Source organism: Vigna unguiculata, chromosome 7 (assembly GCF_004118075.2).
Source record: "Vigna unguiculata cultivar IT97K-499-35 chromosome 7, ASM411807v1, whole genome shotgun sequence".
Taxonomy (NCBI): Eukaryota; Viridiplantae; Streptophyta; class Magnoliopsida; order Fabales; family Fabaceae; genus Vigna; species Vigna unguiculata.
The window spans coordinates 31819025-31839079 of NC_040285.1; the positions used below are offsets into that span (position 1 = coordinate 31819025).

The 20055-nt window shown below is 30.1% G+C and overlaps 2 protein-coding genes across 9 annotated transcripts; both read left to right on the forward strand.

Annotated features, from left to right (window-relative positions):
- The first annotated feature begins 7600 nt into the window (after positions 1 to 7600).
- Positions 7601 to 10366, forward strand: LOC114191946. Of its 8 annotated transcripts, none has more exons than XM_028081413.1 (3): positions 7665 to 7775; positions 7965 to 8113; positions 9372 to 10366. In XM_028081413.1, exon 3 carries the CDS (start codon positions 9376 to 9378, stop codon positions 10132 to 10134), a length of 759 nt encoding a protein of 252 aa, XP_027937214.1. In that variant the 5' UTR covers positions 7665 to 7775; positions 7965 to 8113; positions 9372 to 9375; the 3' UTR covers positions 10135 to 10366. The 8 variants fall into 8 exon arrangements, with proteins under 8 accessions (XP_027937213.1, XP_027937214.1, XP_027937216.1 ...); XM_028081415.1 differs by having other exon boundaries at positions 9376 to 10366; XM_028081417.1 differs by having other exon boundaries at positions 7670 to 7775; positions 7985 to 8113.
- A 3780-nt stretch (positions 10367 to 14146) lies between these two features.
- On the forward strand, positions 14147 to 19088 carry LOC114190598 (glycerol-3-phosphate dehydrogenase SDP6, mitochondrial). The gene is made up of 6 exons (XM_028079548.1): positions 14147 to 14652; positions 15923 to 16396; positions 16514 to 16845; positions 17325 to 17485; positions 17630 to 17888; positions 18592 to 19088. The coding sequence occupies exons 1-6, from the start codon at positions 14289 to 14291 to the stop codon at positions 18889 to 18891; spliced, it is 1890 nt and encodes a 629-aa protein (XP_027935349.1). The 5' UTR covers positions 14147 to 14288; the 3' UTR covers positions 18892 to 19088.
- The last annotated feature ends 967 nt before the right edge of the window (positions 19089 to 20055 follow it).

The window sequence follows — 20055 nt, forward strand, 5'->3', positions numbered from 1 at the left end:
AGTTGATTGAAAACAAATTAAGAAAGGTAGGACCAAACTGAAAACTTTTTCAAAAATAGGATCAATGTGAAAAAAGTCGTCCAAAACTATGACCAAATGACTATTTAAGCCATATATAAATTATATATATATAATAAATAAAGTGAGAAGTTAGCAGAAAAAAACGTCACTTTTGTATAAAACTATAAATCAATTTTTTGAAAAACAACTTAGTTATCTTTAATATTTAAAACTTGCTTATGTAGTTTTTTAAAAATCTTTAGTTTTGTCGAACAATTACACTATTTCTTAAAAAAAATATGAGTATAATTTTAAGTTCGATTAGTTTATTAGAATAAAAATGTTTTTTCTTTCAACATTTCGTTAAATTTAAAAGGTCAAACTATAGATGTTTTTAATAAGGTTTAAATATTATTTTCTTCTCTATTTTTGTTATGTTTGTTTAATTTGATTTCATTTATTTCGGTGTTTACTTAAATTATAATTATCGTCAATTTCAGATTTTTTGTTAATGACGTTTAAATAGTCAATGATGGTAAATTAGTTAGTCATTGACTTTATGTTCGCTCAGCGAGTGAAACCTTGCTTAGTGACTCCCAAGTTATTAAGCCTTTGACTTTGGGGCTGAGCGAGCTATCCCTCGACCAGCTAGTCTACATAATTTTGCATAACACGATTCTACATAATTATGCATTCGCAATTAAGTTTAAACAACTTATGAACTTTCATGGATGCTAAAATATACCAGATAAAATTTCACAACATTTATCAACTCAATTTATCTTATTTGTAGTACTAATCATACAACCCAAATCATGTAAATTTAAGGATTTAAGCATCAATTCAACAAGTAAAACTCATTACATAATTCAATCATGCCAACAAATCATAGTACAATCATGCAATTAGCAATTCAAATATGTTTATAACTTAAAAGCAGTGCAATTAGTTTCCCTTACATATTATCTAGCTTAGACAATTTTATAAATGTAAAACACCTATGACTTCACGACATGCTCTATCTACACATAAAAATATCCACACATAGAAACTACATAAGATACGATCAAGACTCATATTAATGATTTAAACATGACATGCAACCGAAAAAAAGGCTGCATGCAAGGGCAAAACATTTTGGAATGATAAAAAGGTAGAAAACTAACTTACATGAACTGAGAAACTAATTGATCCAAATTGAAGAGCTCGTCGCGATGATCACTCTTATGATCTCGGTTCTTCAATCAGATTATTAGCCAAAGAGAAATAACTCTTAGAGAGAAGTCAAATAACTCTATAAGAGTGGGTTTGTAGATAGATAATATTTTTAAAATAATGAAACTCTTATATAAGAATTATATTTTCTACTACGACCTTTTCATATTCTTATATTAAAATAATCGATTTCACCATTTTTAAACCATACTGACTTCTGAAAAGTAATTTTCCAAGTCTTTACATTTAGAATACAATTATTAGAAGAAAACATTTAATAGTCATATTTTATTAATATTATAATAATTATATTTTATTTAATAATTGAATCCAATAATTATATTGATTTTATAATTAAGTCTAATAATTAATAATTTAATTTAAAAAATATTTAATAAAAATGTCAATTTTAACAAAAATATTGGAAGAGACAAAATTGTTTTATTTTAACAAAAAATATGATTGAATTGAATAAAAATAAAGAATATATGACTAAATTGAACAAAAAATAATGACACAGTTATACAATGATATGATGTTAACTTGACATATGAATAAATTTTTTATTTAAAAAAAAAATATATATATATATATATAAACTAGTACGTGACATTGACATGTGACATATACTTTCAAATATTATAACTATTTAGATGTCATCAGAAAAAAAAAACTAATTAACAAAAATTAAAAATATTAAAATAAAATAATGAAAAAATGACAAAAATAGAAACCAAAACAACATTTAATGATTTTAATAAAAACACATAAAAATGTCAATAACAAAAGATAAAATAAAACTATGCAAGGTAGCTGACAGTGACAGGACAAAAAATAAGAAACATATATTTAAAATAAAAATAATATAAAAAATAATTTAATTAGCGGTAGATAAAGTTTTGGAGGGAGTGGTGGATGACGTGAGTGTACTCGCAAAAGAAGGAGCGTGGGACGAGAAAGGGTATGAATGATTTTGGTGGTACTTTAGTTGGGCCGGTTTTATGAAATTTACATTTGGATGGAGTTAGAGAGTGAGTGAAAGGGTCGCCAACGGGTCTATATTATGGAGCGCCGAGAGAGACACCAAACTTGTTTTAAATCATTTTATTATTTTAATAATAATCATTACTTAACTTCTTTCAAATATCCCCTAAACTAGATCCCATGAATGGAATTTTTTTTTAAAATGAAGAGACTACACCAAAAATGCTGAATTATCATCATGCACCAGTAATATTCCGTCTCCTCCGTGTATTATTATATTATCATAAGATGGAATATTTGATTAATATCTATAACAATATATAAAGGGGATTCCCCTTTTTGTGTCCACTTTTTAAAATACTGATTTTACCCTTTAAATATAACAATTTTTTAAATTTTTTAAAATTGACCGTTACTTTTACAAAAATTTTATAAAATCAGATGTCTCTGCTTCTTCTTTATTTATTAATGGTTATTCTTTTATCTGTTCTGATATATTTCACTTTATTTTTAATAAATATAATTCTAATATATATATATATATATATATATATTAACTTAATAACATTATCATATTATCACCTACTAATATAATATCACGTATATTTAAAAAATATATACACACAGGCGTGATAGCGCTTGTGTTACGCTAGTTCATGTTAAAATGTATACAGAAAATGGTGATATTTAATGATAATAATTTATAAAGAATATGATGTGATAAGATGATGGTAATGTGTTTGTGTTTTGTAGTTTCCTTTTTGTCACCTGGAGCTGTCAGTTTGAAAACCTAGTGTTATCTTCTCACGAGAAAGCAACCCTTTCCCCTGTTTCAAAAAGCTATCCCATACCTACTTCCAAAATTTAAACTTACACACACACACACACTGTTCTAACTAATCGTTTAATCATAAATGTTAAAAACTCCATGATTTTTTATCAGTCAAACATATTATAATTGTAACTAGAAATTATGTTTCTTGATATGGGATTATTCGATATCATAACAAATTGAATAGTTTAATAAAAATAATATATTACCCTTTACTTTATAGAAATATGTATAAATGTTATTAACGATGGGTTTTAGCAATCAAACACACTCTAACCAAAAATATCTGTTAGCGTAAAACGTTTTACACTGTTAAAAGTTAAACAAAATGGCATGATACTTTTAATTTGTTGTAACTAACTGGTATATAAGAAGCATGCAATCCTTAATTTGTTTGTGCTCTTTATTCCTTAGGTGTATTATTGTATTGTTACTTCTCACATTTATTATACCGCTGTCGCTAATACATAAATTGAATAAATACATAGAATATAAAAAGGAAAAGATATCACAATAAAGAATTGACACGAATCAAGAAACTAAAAGAAACATAATCAAGTACAAGATATCAAAATTTCACTACTATACACAAAAATATTGTTTAAATGTTAAAGTATCGTTTTTTTATTAAATGGTTTATAAAATTAAATGTATTTGAAAATCCAAAACAGTTTAATCATGTGATATTTAATAGTTGTTTTCTTTTCTATTGTGTATTTTTTAACTTATTTTTCACCTGTTTTATGAGTATAATAATTGCTTTTAAAATATTACTTTCTCCTATTATTCAATGATAAAGGGACCTGCATATTTATGACATACTCTATTTTTTTGTATTTTAAAATATAAATTGTCATAAAATATAGAAGAGAGAAATAAAGGAAGACTTTGAAAAGAAGAAAAGACAAGTAGATCAATAGAAAAACTCAGGCTGGACTGTTAAATAATCATGACAATAATTAGGAGAGAAAATAAGATATCCAACAAAAGGAATACAAATACATAAAAATTCAAGTTAAATATAATACAATTGGTCGACCTTGTTTACTCCGCAGCAAATTCAATAATCTAGTTTGTTCAGTTCAATGTGGCTCATCTACGAATCCAGATTTTTTATTGAATTTTTGAATGTTAATACTTTAAATATTTTTTTAATATATTTCAAAATATCAAATTTAGTGCTAATTAATATGTTATAAAGAAAGAGTAAAGGAACAATCCAAATTTGCTCATCTATCCATTAGGAGAGTGATAAACTAATTCACCGATTTATTTAATTTTTTTATACTGTATAGGTAAAATATTAACATTAATATATTAAAATTAACTATAAAGACTCATTTTAAGGAATTGCAATTATCTCTTGCATTGTTATTTGAAAACAGCCAATAAAATCATGAATACTTGTGTATTAAATTTCTATAATTAGATATAATCACGTAACTTGAAAAGGTAACAATATTTTTACTTTATTCGATTTTATGCATTAAATATTTTATTTAAACTTATCAAGTATTTAAACTTATTTTTTGAACTCGTCATAATTTTGACACGGGAAATTTTTATATTGATTTTAACTTAATATATGTATGAGTATTAGTAAAATTTGATTTTATTAATTCAAAATAAGGATGACTATCCAATCTAATTTTAATACAGTTTTAATATCGTCTCCGTGTTCTCGTACCTTTTTTCGTTTTATATTACTAACATGTATTTAGTTATCAAATAATCTAAAAGATGTATATTAACTCTTATTTTTTATCCTTAATTTCATGATATATTTATGAAGTACATAATTACATACAATCCCTTTACGGATATTTAACATGAGAAAAATAAAATGAAAAAAACATTATATTTCTAACATTAAATACTTTATAACATGATGTTTTATCAATTATGATTTTATTTTATAAAAAAATATTTAGTTAATATTTTAAAATAAGAGAGGAAAATATTATTGTCCCTTTTAAAATAGTATGATTTAAAAATGTTTCAGAGGTTTGGTCTAAACCGAACAATTTTAGACCGATCAAAATGTAGAAAAGTTTTTCACTGATGCAGTGTACAACAAGGACGTTGTCATTCTCCCTATCATTAATTAATTTCTGAAAAAGTTTCATAATCACTAGTTAACACAACAAACATTTTGCATTAGTTAATGGGTTTTTTTGGGAAAGTTCCTTCACAACAAACTTGTCAACGTTGTAGAATTGAAAGAAAGTGATCCTAAGTAAGTACCTTAGAGACATTTCCTCGAGTTTTATCATTGCAGGAAACGATACAACATCAACTAACCTTTTCTGGTTTCTTCATAAAATTTGCATGAGAAGATTGCACAACAAATTACATGGCAACAAATGTAGAAGTTTCGAAAAGATGTAGTACATACATGTCTCACTGAATGAAGAAATTTGCTTTTCAAAATATTTTTTTATTTGAAATTAAAACAAAGATAAAAATTACATACTATATAATTAATGTTATATATTTTTAACTAAAATTCACTTTATTTGAGAACTCTCTTTTAGTCCTATAATAATTCATGTTTAATATTGTAACATCCCATTTAATAGTTTGTACACCACTCAATAAAATGTTATATTGTAATCAAACAAAGCAGATAGTATATATGGCTTATACAGTCATCCAAAAATAACCATATAAATCCCTGATGGCAAGTATAGGTATACAAGAAAGGATAATCTATACATCTTAAAATTCCATAGCATCTAACCAAAACACTACCACGGAATATCCAAGCAAAAGATCAACTCCTGTCCAGGAAAGGGGTGTCTTTATCTGGATTCGGCTCTGCTCACACCAACCGTAGGTGATCATTGCAAGGAGAACACACAAGGAAAACAAACATAAACGAGAAGGGTAAGCTAACTGAAATAAGAAAAAATCATGCAGTTCACAGTATAAATACCATTCATAAAACATAGCTCAATTGTATAATTTTAGACTTGATATCCGAATTGTGTAAGCGACATTGGAGCTCTTGGTGGCTTGAACCTGTGAAGATTCCAAAACTCTGCAGAGTTTGGGCACAAGGGGTTATCACCCAACCACTCCTAGGGTAACACCCCTTCGTGTCTAAGACTTTATCAAGTCCTAAGACTAGGACCTCCTGCTACTCCTCACGACATAATCCATTCTGCTCTATCTGAGCGTGAATGATTATTGGAGTTTCAGGATACCAATCAATACGGATTCCTCACGTCCTTACACACACTAACATTCTCTTCTGAATTTCCCTTGAAATTATATTTCAACCACCACTTCTCATAATTCATATTCATCCAATTTCACCATACTCAATATTAGCAACAACATTCCAAACATATAGGAGACTAATTGCACAAAATCACTTTTAAACATATAATTTCACCATTTAAAACAGAACATCAAGCACCCCACTGCAATAGCTTTCGCTCAAGCTAGGCAATCTAGCCCAAGCGAGAGGCTATCTCGCCTGAGCGAGGTTCTAACAATGGCCAAAAATAATATTTGGGCGAACTCTCGCTCAGGCTGAGCTGGTTCGCTTAGACGAGAGTGTCTCTCGCTTAGCTCGCCTAGGCGAGGCTTCGCACAAGAACAGGGGTGGGATCTCTGGTGTTTTTGTTTGGGCGAGAGTCACTTGCCTAGGCGAAAATACCATATTACTCTACTGTTCCCACATGCAGGAGTCCATAATCCATGGCAAAAATCAATCAAGCAATCACACATGCGTTTCAAACATCAATTTAGCACACAATACTTCAATCAAACTCATCAAACATGGTTCACAACTAAAATAATAAGAAAGACAATTAGCTTCCCTTACCTTTGCAATTATCACAAGCAAGAACTCTTTCAACAAGGGGCACCTAAATCTCACAACCTAAGTTATTGAATTGCAAATGTCAAGTGTAAGAACAGGCCTTAACTCAACCCAGAAAGATGGAAGTACCCAAAATTCAAAAATTTGAAAGCAAGGGAGAAATTGAGATTGACTTACGCGTAGGGAGGGGAGGCTCAGCTTGAGGAAGTGGTCCTGAACTAACCTCAAGTATGATTTATGTATATGAAAGAGAATGATTCAGACTTTTGGATGAGAATTCAGACTCTTTTCTAATAGAGAGAAGGCAGAGAAAATAGAGATGGAGAAGAGTGAAGTGTTGTTTATATGAAGTTGGTAACAAAGAGAGAGAGGGTTCATGGGAAAGAAAAAAAACAAAGAGGGGTTCTCACAAATATCACTTAAACAATACTATTTAAGAATTAAATTTATAAATAATCACGTAAAATTGGTAAATGATATAGATTTCTAATGATATCATTCTAATTATCCAATTTTTTCGGTCCTTTAAAATTATTAGCAATTGAATTTTGTTAGACTTAAATTACAGAGTTATAATATTTAAAAAGATGGAAAATAAGTTAAAAAATACGTTATCAATTTTTAAAAAATAGCGTTAAGATAATTCTAAAGTTATTGATTATAAAAGATAATAAAGTTATCATATAAATGATTGGGGGTTGAATTTCACTTTAAAAAGCACTGTTTTCCGATTTATGTTTGTGTCACTATCGGTGTTGCATCGCGTGTGGTGGTGGACGAAGCACACCAACACATAGAAAAGAAAAGACAAGGACCACATCGTAAGTGTAACTTCTAAAGCACTGGCATGACTCTCTCTCCTCCTGCTGTTGCTAATGCTTCCTCACACCTTGGTTTGACTGCTTCCACCGCAGGGTAGGTTCTCTATTTTTTCTTCCCTTTACAGTTTCTTAACAATAATCATAAGCCTCTTTAATTTTTCATTAACCTGCCTAACTCCTATCATCGTCATGGCTCCGTATGGGTGCAAATAAATCAAATCGATCACCTTTTTCCTCTCATTTTTTTTTCACCTTCTTCCTTTAATTAGAGCTGATTTTCCAGCTAGATTACCGATTTTGCAGCAACAAGGTCAACCTTCGTTTCAAATGCTTGTAGGACTTCACATCGATACTCACTTCAAATGCCCTTTGGGGGGGATGGATCTCTTCTGACCATGGTTTTTATATGAAATTCTGGATGTTATCCTAATAGTAAGCTGTTTTTCTTTTTGTCCATGGTCTTCCATGTTGGTAATTGCTGTTTGGATACAAGTCTATTGGCGTTCACGCACCACAACTGTGCATCTGATTAATTTTTGTATCAGTGTATTTGATTGGGCAGAAAAACGCGTGTAGAGAATTATGGGTATTGATTATTTTGTGATTAAGGATTAAAAAAATCATATTTTTTTTAGGTGCAGTATACTTATTGGTTCTTTGATGTTGGTAATTGCATTGTGGTTACACGTCTACAGGCTTTCACGCATCACAAGTGTTCATCTCACATTAATTTTCTTATCGGTGTATTTGATTGGAGAGAAGTGAATCTGTGGGGAGTTATGGGAATTTGTCACTTTGTGATTAAGGATTGAAATGATAAAAAAAATTTGGGGGCGGCGTTACGTTATACTTGTAACTTTGTTTAGCAAATATGATGGAGGGAGGAACAATAGCATGTTAAGGGAGCTTGATTGTTTCCCCTGTTTCCACCTTTATGATTTTGATCTCTGCGTGTAGGTTTCATGTTAGGGTTCTAATGCTCCTTTAATGGTTTCACGTTAGGTTTATTACTGTTTAGTGCAAGTCAGGATAAGTGGAGAAAAAGATTCATTGATAGTTAATGCTACGAGAGTTTGAATATATGATAAATTAGTATTATAGTTTTGTACATGTCTCTTGAAGTTCATATCTCGTTGTTTCTCTTATCTGCTTTCTTTGTCAATTGAGACGGTCTTCTTTTTTGAATGAGTTTAGATGTTATTTTTTATCATTTCTCTAACTTTTCATGTTTTTTTTTTCTCTTCTTCTATGTTTTCTGCTTGTTTTGGACTTTTCCAGTTCTATTAGAACCATGGTGGTGTAGAGGCTTCTGATTTGGCATGTTTGTTTTGCCTTCTAGACTCCTTTCATAGACAATTCCTTTTTGTTTCGTGGCCAATACATGTATAAAAATCGTCTCTATAATTTGTCAAGTCTGTATCCTCGTTCTTGTTCTGCCACAACCATAACGTCCTCTTTCAGAATGTACATCTAATTGTGTGCATCATCTGTTTCATAGAAATTAGTAGTATGCGTTGACACTCTGGAGGATTTGGATCACAGAATGAAATGTATCAATCTATTGGATGTGTAAATTAAATTTTCCTTATGTACGACGGGCTAATATCTCTGTTCAAATTGTTACTCTCTTGTTTTTACCTAGTTATCTTGTTTTGCACAACAACAATCATGAAATATGTTTTTACCCCAGGAAGATGCGTGATTTCTCCATCATTGATGGTTTTGTGGAGATAAGTGAATGCATGGCTGAGATGACCAAGTACGTGGCAAACGAACCATCCGTTGGGCTTTTCTTTATCCAACAGCATGTCCAAAATGCAGTACCTAATGTCATCAAAGTTAAGAATAATGTTGTTGAGAAATCTCATGAAACAACTTTGCAAACAGAAGATTTGGAGGACTCTGTCACGGTGGTTCGAGCAATGAAAGAGCATGGATTTCCCATAGCTGATAAGATGATTGGAGAGATTAAGAAATCGCTGAAAATTCTAGAAACAAAACAGCCGAAGAGAGGGTTGATTAATCCATTGTCACGTTCTCATTCAGAAAGGGCTAGTTTTAATACTCAAGAGGGAAACAAAAAGGGAAATAACTATTTTTCAAATGTTTTGATGTCAGCAAAACAGAAGGCTAGCAGCTTCAAGTGGCGACAGCATGATGCTAGTGGATCAATAGATTCCATGGATGAAAAACCACAGATTTACCCTAATTTGCCATTGTCAGCCTCATCTGCAAGCATTTCTTCATCTTTTTGGGCTGCCAAAACTGAAGAGTTGCCTGTAGCAAGCCATGGTGAAGATGAGTCTCAACATGAAGACCATGATGCAAGTGATATTAGCATTAATTTATTGTCAGTATCATCAGATAGATATGAAGATTTCAAAGCTTGTAAAGAAGCTAAACTAGAGGAGTGGCTTGATGGAACTGGAACACTTGATGAGAAAAGGTCTTAGCTCGGCTACACTTCAATAAAATGCTTCAGCTCTTAAAGGCTGTTGTGCAATTTCAACCATTTCTAGATATTGTCTATAAATAAAATTATTTTTGTTATGCTGTAGAGTTGTTCTTTAAGGTTTAAATAAGCATGATGCTGTACATGATTTGGTCTGGTATGAATTTTCTTGGGAATTTCAATATTTACTATTTCAACTGAGGTAAAAGGAGCTTCATGAATGGTAAATACTACTAGATTAGTTCAGTGCATAATTCATTGAAGGTTGAGTTTTATAATGGCATGGCTGAGATGCTTCTGTAAAAATAATGGTTGGTTATCAATCTAAAGAGAATGAATAATAGAATGGTGAAGAATATCAGAGAGAGGGCTTTACCTCATTCCTGTATATATATAATAGGGAGAACTTCAAGAAAAGTTGGGAAGGTAGGGTTATTTTTTGTATGAATCATTTTAAAATCAACAAAGTAACATTTTTATCATCATTGTTGTTCTTGCACTTGGGGATAATTATGTTCAATTGCATGGCTATTTTTTTGTTTTGTTTTTGTTTCTCCCTGGTCAAAGTGCCAGTGAGAACTACTGAATTAAACTGCATGTGTTTGACTCTCATTGAGTGAAGTAAAGAAAGATATAGAATCAACACAGCACTACACATGGCCAACAATTTCCTTAATAATATCACTGTATGTTGAGTGCTTTTAGTTTCAAGGAATTAGCAACAGTATAATTGAAATGCATAGCATTTATATTTGTAATGAGTATATAGAAGAAATGGGAAGTCAAAGAGGAAATCATGTAAAAAGGAGCGGTTGATTCTAAAATTCACTACTAGTATGGTAGAAACAAGCATTGCAATGAATCTCAACCTATGTTTTTGTGCTTTCGTACAGTAGCATAAATGAATGTCGAGAATCTTATAAAATTATGTTTTTAATTTCGAGTTCTTGGTGTTCCATGAAAAATGTAGAGGATAATTTATTTTATTTTATAAATAAATTTGTAATATTTTACAATAAATAGTTTGGATATAAATTTCAAAGAAATTATTTTTTTGAAACTTGTGAAAAATAATTTGATTATTTTAAATTAAAGAATTTTAAATTTTACTCTAAACAGTTTTAATTTTTTTAGTTCTCTCTTTTCTTTATATTTTCTGTTTGACTTAGATATAGATTTAGTGAATATTGAAGTATTGTTTACTCTATAATTTTTTATTGATATTGACAAATTTTTTATGTTAAAAGTGAATCGTAATTTTTTTTAATATATTTTTCAGGTGTCGTTTGAATTTTTTTATTAATAATATTTTTTTATTGATATTAAACACGTTTTTTAAGTCAGTGTGGTTTATTTTTAGTTGACATCACTTGTTTTTTTTTCTCTTTCGACACATAGGTTAAACATATATTATTCATCTTATTTACTTATCTTTATTGTAAAAAATAAAATTGTAACTAAAATATTAATTGTCAGCAATCAAATAAATGAGATAATTTTGGAGTTAGTTGGCTTATTGATTAAGTGCCAAAAGTGTACAAGCAATGCTTGTGTTGCATATATCAATATCACGGATTCAACACCCTTCAATTGAAGGGTACCCTGCCCAAATAAACTGAATACATTGTTGGTTGGTTGAGTATATAGGTCACGAGCCATAAAATCTTCTGGGGAAACTTCTCATTTTTTTTTTTCTAAAATAATTATATGTTTGCGGTAATTCCTTTTATGCCCATTTTACATTATAAATGTAGTATCAAAACTCTTACTACAAATATCTAATACAATAAAAAATAATTATTAATTGTTTTAAATGTAGGACATTTAATTTAATATTGAGATGTTTAGGGATAATGAGATTATCTCACCGGTGATTGTATTAAAAGAAAGTCTATAATAAAATATAAAATCAAACTAAAGTATTTATGTCTTTAACTACTTTACCCTTTAAAAAATAATAATCTAAAGTTGTCCTTCTTAATACAATTTTAATTGAGACATAAAAAAAGAAAAAAGAGTTGTGAATGGTGTAAAAATTTCTTTGAAAAAAAAAAAAGTCAGTTTCATGTCTAAGAAGTATCTTAAAGTTGTCGTCTCTAACGATTTCATTAAATCTCGTAATAATTTAAAAGCATATCCTTTTACATAAATTAAAAGTAAATCGATATATTTCTATAAATTAACTAATGTAGTAAGATATTTATAGTCTCATATTGTGTTGTAATTTAAGGAATCATCATCATGTAATTTATATATATTTTTAATATTTTTTTAATGTAAAATTGTTTTTATGAAACAAAAATATTTATTATTTTATTAATATTGTACATTATTATTTGTATTATGATAAAATTAAATTAAATTTTATTGAAATTATTAAAAATATAAAATATAAATAAATAATTTCTATATTTTTATTATAAATAAATAATTAACATTTTTAAATTATAAAAATTTAGAAAATATAATGATAAAATCATTTATATTAATGAAATTAAAATCGTCAATATACACATATTCAAAATCATTATTATATAATGATCGTAAAACTTAATAATCTCATTCTTTTAAGGATATACTAGCATACAATGTGTGTACGCATTTTTAAATATGCTTGATATTATATTAGTAGATAATAATAATATAATGTTATTAAGTTAATATATAAAATAAAATTATTTATTAAAAATAAAGTAAAACATATAAAAAATTATGAGAGAATAACTGTTAATAAATAGGAAAAAAAAGAACTAGAGATAAATTATTTTATAAAAAAACTTGTAAAAGTAGCAATTAATTTTTAAAAATTTAATAAATAATTATATTTTAAAGAACAAAATTGATATTTTGAAATATAGACATAAAAGAGAGAATCATCTTATCTTTATATATATATTGTTATAGATAAAGATACCAATATATAGTTATCCTCTTTTATCTTTATATTTATATTTTGTTTTTTCAGTTTTATCTTTAATTATTATTTTAAAAATTAATTATTTTATAAATATTTTATTTTTAGCTGTTATTCTAAAAATATCTTTTGTCTTTAACAATTATTTTAAAAATTTCTTTTATGTACATATTTTATTTTTATAATTTTACATTTAATAAATATTTTAAAAATTAATTACATATTCCTTATTAATATTAACTCAAATTTATATAAAAATTAAAAAAATGCGAACTAGTGGTAATAAAAATAATAAAAATATTATTATTATAATTATAAAAGTAAATATAATTTAAATGTTTTTATAATTTTGTTATAGATAATTTTTGTTTATTGTGTAGTAATTCTTTTATTATAAAGAGTTATTTTAATTTAAATAAATTAAGTTAAAAAAAGTATCAAACAAAAAAAATACTCATGTTTTAAAAAATAATTACTTAGAAGATAATATTAAATAAACAACTACTTTAAAAAAAAGTAAAATAGTAAAAAAGTAGTTATAATTTAAAATTTAAATAAATGATCTTAAAAAAATAAATTTAATAAAATATTTATTTAAGTTAAAAAAAAACTATTATAAAAGATAAAATATATACAGTAAAAAAATCTCTTTATTAATGGCATATATTATAGATAATTTAATATTTGTTTTTTACATATTTTTTATGTGTAAACGAGGGGTGTGATCGTGAAAAATGAGTTTATTGTATTATTTTGAAATTCAAATTTCACAGTGAATATAATTTTACTTTAAAATATATAAAATTAAAATTAATATAAATATTAGTTTAAAGACACTTAGGTTACACTAATTTAAATATTGCACAAATTAATTTTAATGAGCAAATTTGAAGGTTGAGTTATAAATATGATAATAACTATAAATAATAAAATATTGTTAAGAAATAGTTTTAAAAGTAAAAGAATTTGAAAGAAAAAAAAAGTGTTGGTCGCTGACCTGCTAAACTGGGGGAGCATAAAAAATGAGATTGACCATTCCCTATGTTGAAGTTGAAACACAAAAAGAATTGCTGGTGAAGCTTTTGACATTTGTCGCCACGCTGTACTTCAGTTTCTCACTTCCACGATTTCACTTTCAACTCCCTACCAGACCCACTCCAAAAACCGTTTTATTTTTTTCTTAGCCCCGCTTTTCATTGCACCACACGCGCACTCTTCTCTCTCCCTCTCTTCTCACCGCCATGACACGACTCAGGAAACTCGGCACCGTCACTGCCACCGCCATCGCCGCCGCGTACGGCGGGGCTGTCGTGCTGCATGATCCTCTAATATCTGCCAGCGACTACGGAGGTAATTCCCGGCTCGAAGCCCTTCGAAAGAAGGTGCACGAGCCCGGCGCCGTCGTGCCGGCCAGGGAAGCGCAGCAGTCGGCGCTCGCAAGCGCCAGCAAGTCTAATCCGCTCGATGTTCTTGTCATCGGGGGCGGAGCTACCGGTTCCGGCGCTGCTCTCGACGCCGTAACCCGAGGACTCCGTGTCGGGCTGGTGGAGCGGGAGGATTTCGCTGCCGGAACTTCGTCTCGGTCCACAAAGCTCCTTCATGGAGGTACATTGCTGCGAATGGATTATGATTTGTTGATTTTGTGTCACTGATGCTTTATTAGTGATAGATATAATTCTCGTTACTTTTCTGTTAAATGAATTTGCATTAATGAATGCAATCGTTGTTCGGAATCGAGAACCTTCGGTTTTAAGGAACGTTTTGAACTACAGTCGCGGCGTGGCGTGACTTGTTGGAATATCTGACGGTGTGGCTTGTTGCAATATCTGACGTTCCAGGAAATTGTGGAAAGATGTAGCGATGCTTTCACTGATATTAGTTGCTGTTGAGTTAAGCCTTGACGTCACGGTGGTGTTGCAGAACCTTTTTTGACCTTTCTCGGTTGAACGTAGTTTATTTTTTTTGTCTATTTTTTGATTATCATTTGGTTGTGTTTTTTTAGGTGTAATAATGTGTGTGAATAATGTATGTCGATGATTCTGATTTTGAGAAAGCATTTTTTTTATAAAGAAGATGATAAAAATGAACATAAGCACATGGAACAACATCAATCTGTTTGAACTGGGTATATTCCAGGTTGGATATTGGCGTCATGATTCCTTATAAGTATTCAAGGCTTTTGCTTCCTCATATTCCTTTGCTTTGAGTAAATCAAGCACGAGTCTACCTAACAACCTAAGCTTTAAAGAGTTGGTAGTGGTATTGGAGCTTCTATAGCCAAATGATTTTCATTCTTCTAATCAAAGTTGAATTTCTGTAGATATATAAAACCATTTGTTAACCCTTCACCCAACATTTAAACTTTTAGAGGAGTTGATTGTTAGAATTTCACTTTTCCTCTGGCCTCCGATTGCACCTTGTCAAAGCGAGGTTTTCGTGTTTAAGCACTTGTTTTTCCCTTCTTGTTGAGATCAAGAAGCATGTGGGGGCTAAGACCCTTGAAGATGGGGAAAGAAAGGAAGAGAATGCATAATTCCTCATCAAATTTCTTCTTAATCAAGTTGTCTACTGCCTACTAGTGTTTTGATTAATGTCCGCCAATGTTTAATTAATTTATATATATAATATTTATTCTAATGTAAAAATGAAAAAAAAAGAAGATAAAATAGGAAATCTTAAAACCATTTTGATCAGGATAAAATAATATTTTTGCATTTATCGATTTGTGCATAAAAAAACCTCTGACAGACAGATAAAGATGAATGAGAGGAGTACTTTTTTATGTTTTATTAAATTAAGGACTGTTTTACTTTTTAAGATTAAATTTTCTAAACACTTGAGCTAAATCTAATCTGTCAGTGTTTTTGTGAATTAGGTGTTCGGTACCTGGAGAAAGCTGTCTTTAACCTTGACTATGGGCAATTCAAGTTAGTGCTTCATGCACTTGAAGAACGGAAACAGGTTATTGACAATGCACCACACCTATGTCATGCATTGCCATGCATGACTCCATGTTTTAGCTGGTTTGAAGTAGTGTACTACTGGATCGGCTTGAAAATGTATGATTTGGTCGCAGGAAGACAACTGTTGCACATATCAAGATATTATTCTACAGAAGAGTCTGTTGATCTCTTTCCCACTCTGGCAAGGAAGGTAAATGATAGAACTCTAAGGGGCACCGTTGTTTATTATGATGGGCAGATGAATGATGCACGGCTTAACGTTGGATTGGCTTGCACTGCTGCTTTAGCTGGTGCAGCAGTGCTGAACCATGCTGAAGTTGTATCCTTACTGAAGGATGATGATGGAAAACGGATAATTGGTGCACGGATTCGAGACAGTTTAACTGGTAAACGTCCTTTTTTAATTGGGACATGTCTTAATATGTTAGTTTTAAGAATAAAAATTAAATATTAGTTATGTATAGCTTAATAGTTATTTTTTTATTTTATTTTACATGCTGCAGGCAATGAGTTTGATACATATGCAAAAGTAGTTGTGAATGCGAGTGGACCATTTTGTGACTCTATAAGGAAAATGGCCAACAAAAATGCACAGCAAATGATTTCTCCCAGCAGTGGGGTGCACATTATACTCCCTGATTATTATTCTCCTGAAGGAATGGGCTTAATTGTCCCTAAAACTAAGGATGGACGTGTTGTTTTTATGTTGCCGTGGCTGGGAAGAACAGTTGCTGGAACTACAGATTCTAATACTGGCATTACTTTTCTTCCAGAACCACACGAAGATGAAATACAATTTATATTGGATGCCATCTCCGGTTACCTTAGTGTTAAAGTATGCTATACTTTCCAATATAGATGACTATTTTAACTCCTTATTATTCTCTGAATTGGTGTGGACAGAACACATTGATGTGATGCTTGACTGACAAAGTTCATACCAAACAGGAAAAAGGATTTGGCTGGTGTTATTGTGTTTTTCCTCTCTCTTATTTCTGATTTAGGTTCAGAATTAAGAAATCTCATGGATATTGCTTGTTCCGAATATGTTGGATTGTCTTAGCAAAAAACGAAAAAGAAAAGGAGAATGCGTTTCATCATTTATATGTTTGTTTAATTATTAAATAATTTAACCTGTTTATTGTGGGAACCCCCTCCCTCTTCTTTTATTGTTATCTAGGTTTGTGTTTGTAATTCTTGATCAAATGATGTTAGTGAGTATCCACTTGATCTACATTTTTTTTCTTCGAAAGAATTAATAATTGTTTTTTCCATACCTCACTGTTTGGTAATGGGGAATGAATAACGTTGTAGGTACGCCGCAGTGATGTTCTTTCTGCTTGGAGCGGCATTCGCCCCTTAGCAATGGACCCAACGGCCAAAAATACCGAGAGTATCTCAAGGGATCATGTTGTATGCGAGGATTACCCTGGTTTGGTCACCATCACTGGTGGCAAGTGGACTACCTACCGGAGGTAATTATTTAACCTGCGGCTAAAGTTTCTAAGTTGAAGTTTTTTCAAATGTTGTTTCGCTAACCAAGTATGTAACTAATTGTTGCCTTTGTCTCTCAGCATTCCAGCAACATTGTTATTATTCTGATGAAAATGTGTTTTCAGTATGGCAGAAGATGCTGTTAATGCTGCTATTAAGTCTGGAAAGCTTTCCCCCACCAGTGAATGTGTGACTCACAATCTCCGTCTTGTTGGGGGTGAAGGGTGGGAGCGTTCATCTTTTACAGTTCTTGCTCAACAGTATACACGCATGAAAAGTTCATACAGTGGTAAAGTTGTTCGTGGGGTAATGGATTCTGCTGCTGCAAGACACTTGTCTCATGCATATGGAACATTGGCTGAGCGTGTGGCTGCCATTGCTCAGGTTAGCTTGCATTAATGTATATTCCTTGTTGTCAATTTCATTCAGCAACAAACATATACAAAAAGCATCGTAATGAAAAATGGAATAATAGTAACAGATCTCGTATGATGATAATTATGCATTTTCTAACAAAATAGGTCTTTTTTTTTTTCAATTCTGGGTTACTTTTGAACGAACAAATTATATAATGGGGTTGCTTGACCAGTTATTTATAAATTAGGGTCATCTCGGAGTGATTCTTGGCCATGTACAAAAGGATTTCTTCCTGAATCATGAGAGAAGCATATTAGTTAGGAGTGATTACGATTTTGTTTTTTCTAGACTCAAAAAAGTCGCTATGAATCCTAAGGACATTAAGATGAAGTCGGTAGAAGTCTTGACGACTTCCTTTTTATCGATTCATAATAGCGACTACCCATTTCCACACAAATCGCTGTTATTCTTGATGGTATCTGTTTAGATGTCGGTCTGGGTCCAACTGACCTTACCCAATTTTATAATTTTTTAGTCAACCAACTTTCTTTTGTAATTTCTGAAAAAATTGATCCAAATCTGAAAATTAACCAACAAAATAAGGATCTGTGCTATGATGGTAATATTTGTCTATCAAGAAGCTTCATGCACATGTTATAATACTTCTTCTATGTTCTGTGTTTCACAAGTGGTGAAGTTAAACTGATTCTCTGTATTTTTTTTCTTTAAGAATGAAAGTTTAGGTAAACGACTTGCCCACGGTTACCCTTATCTGGAGGCAGAAGTGGCCTACTGTGCTCGTAATGAGTATTGTGAATCTGCCATTGATTTCATTGCAAGGAGGACTCGTCTTGCTTTCCTTGAAACTGATGCAGCACAAAAAGCCTTGCCTCGTGTGATTGAGATCTTGGCAAAGGAGCACAAGTGGAACGATGCAAAGCAGAAGGAAGAGTTGGAGAAGGCTACAGAATTTTTGAAGACTTTTAAATCCTCCAGAAATGCTAAGTTCCATGATGGAAAACACTGTTAGCTTTCTACTTCTGCCAAAGTCATCGATCAAATTAAGGAATCAAGGCCTTTAGTTTACTTTTACCAATCATCTTTGTATTTTGGTTTTTGATATTTATTTCTTCTTTTGATATTGTGGGTTATACAGAATACAATTCACTTAACTGAAGCAGTTTCGGTCTAAAGTTGACGTTTTATTGAAACTAAATGAAATGAATAAATTTTCTCTGTTTTCTATTTGAATAAATGTTATCTTTTTAATAAAATAATTCCACTTCTTCTGTACAATTACCGAAGCCGGACTTCTACTATAAGGAAAATGACGGCGATAGCAATATTAAGGAAAGAAAATTTTATATAGTTTAGAAAATTTAAACACATTGAATATCAATTGCTTTAGTTTTATTTCTCTTTAACTAGTTTGATTGAATAATACAATTTAAATTTATTAATTTGAATAAAGTATTAAAAAATGGTGTTTATCATTAGAAAAAAAAAACATTGATGTTAATAATGAGAATTCTAACTAATACGGACTAAGGACTAAGAAATATAGTAGTTTACATTGATAAAATACAATATCCAAGATGTTATTTGAAAAATAATCACAATTAGTTATAGTTTACGAAAAAACCTAGACTAACATGAATTGAAAAACCTCCACCAATAATATAAGAAAAAAAAACGAAAAATAATTAGATATATTTTCAAAAGTTAAAAGAAACTTTTGAAAAATAAACCTATTATTACTTGATTTTAAATTTGGTAGATAATTATGATAGGGTGAAAAAAAATAAATTACACGACCATGAAAGATCTATCTAAGAAACCACTTGTACTAGCCTCCATTGAATAAACTTTTATAAAAAAGCTCCCCCACTTAACATTTTCAAATAACTAATATTAATTTCAAAAGTTAATTTTAACTTTTAAGAGAAAATGTTGACTCATTATTTTTTCTCATTATTTTCTCTTCCTGTTTAACAAGTTTATTCATTTGAAATTTAAACAAATACCACGTAAACACTTTTGTATAAGTTGTTTCCTTGAAAATAAAATAAGATTAAATTTTGTTCACATAATTAAAAGTTTGTTTCACAATTTTTTTCGAAAACAAGATAAAAGAAAGATATCTTGGATAGAAATATGACACCTTAAAAGACATCAGAGGAAGTCAAAGTTAGAA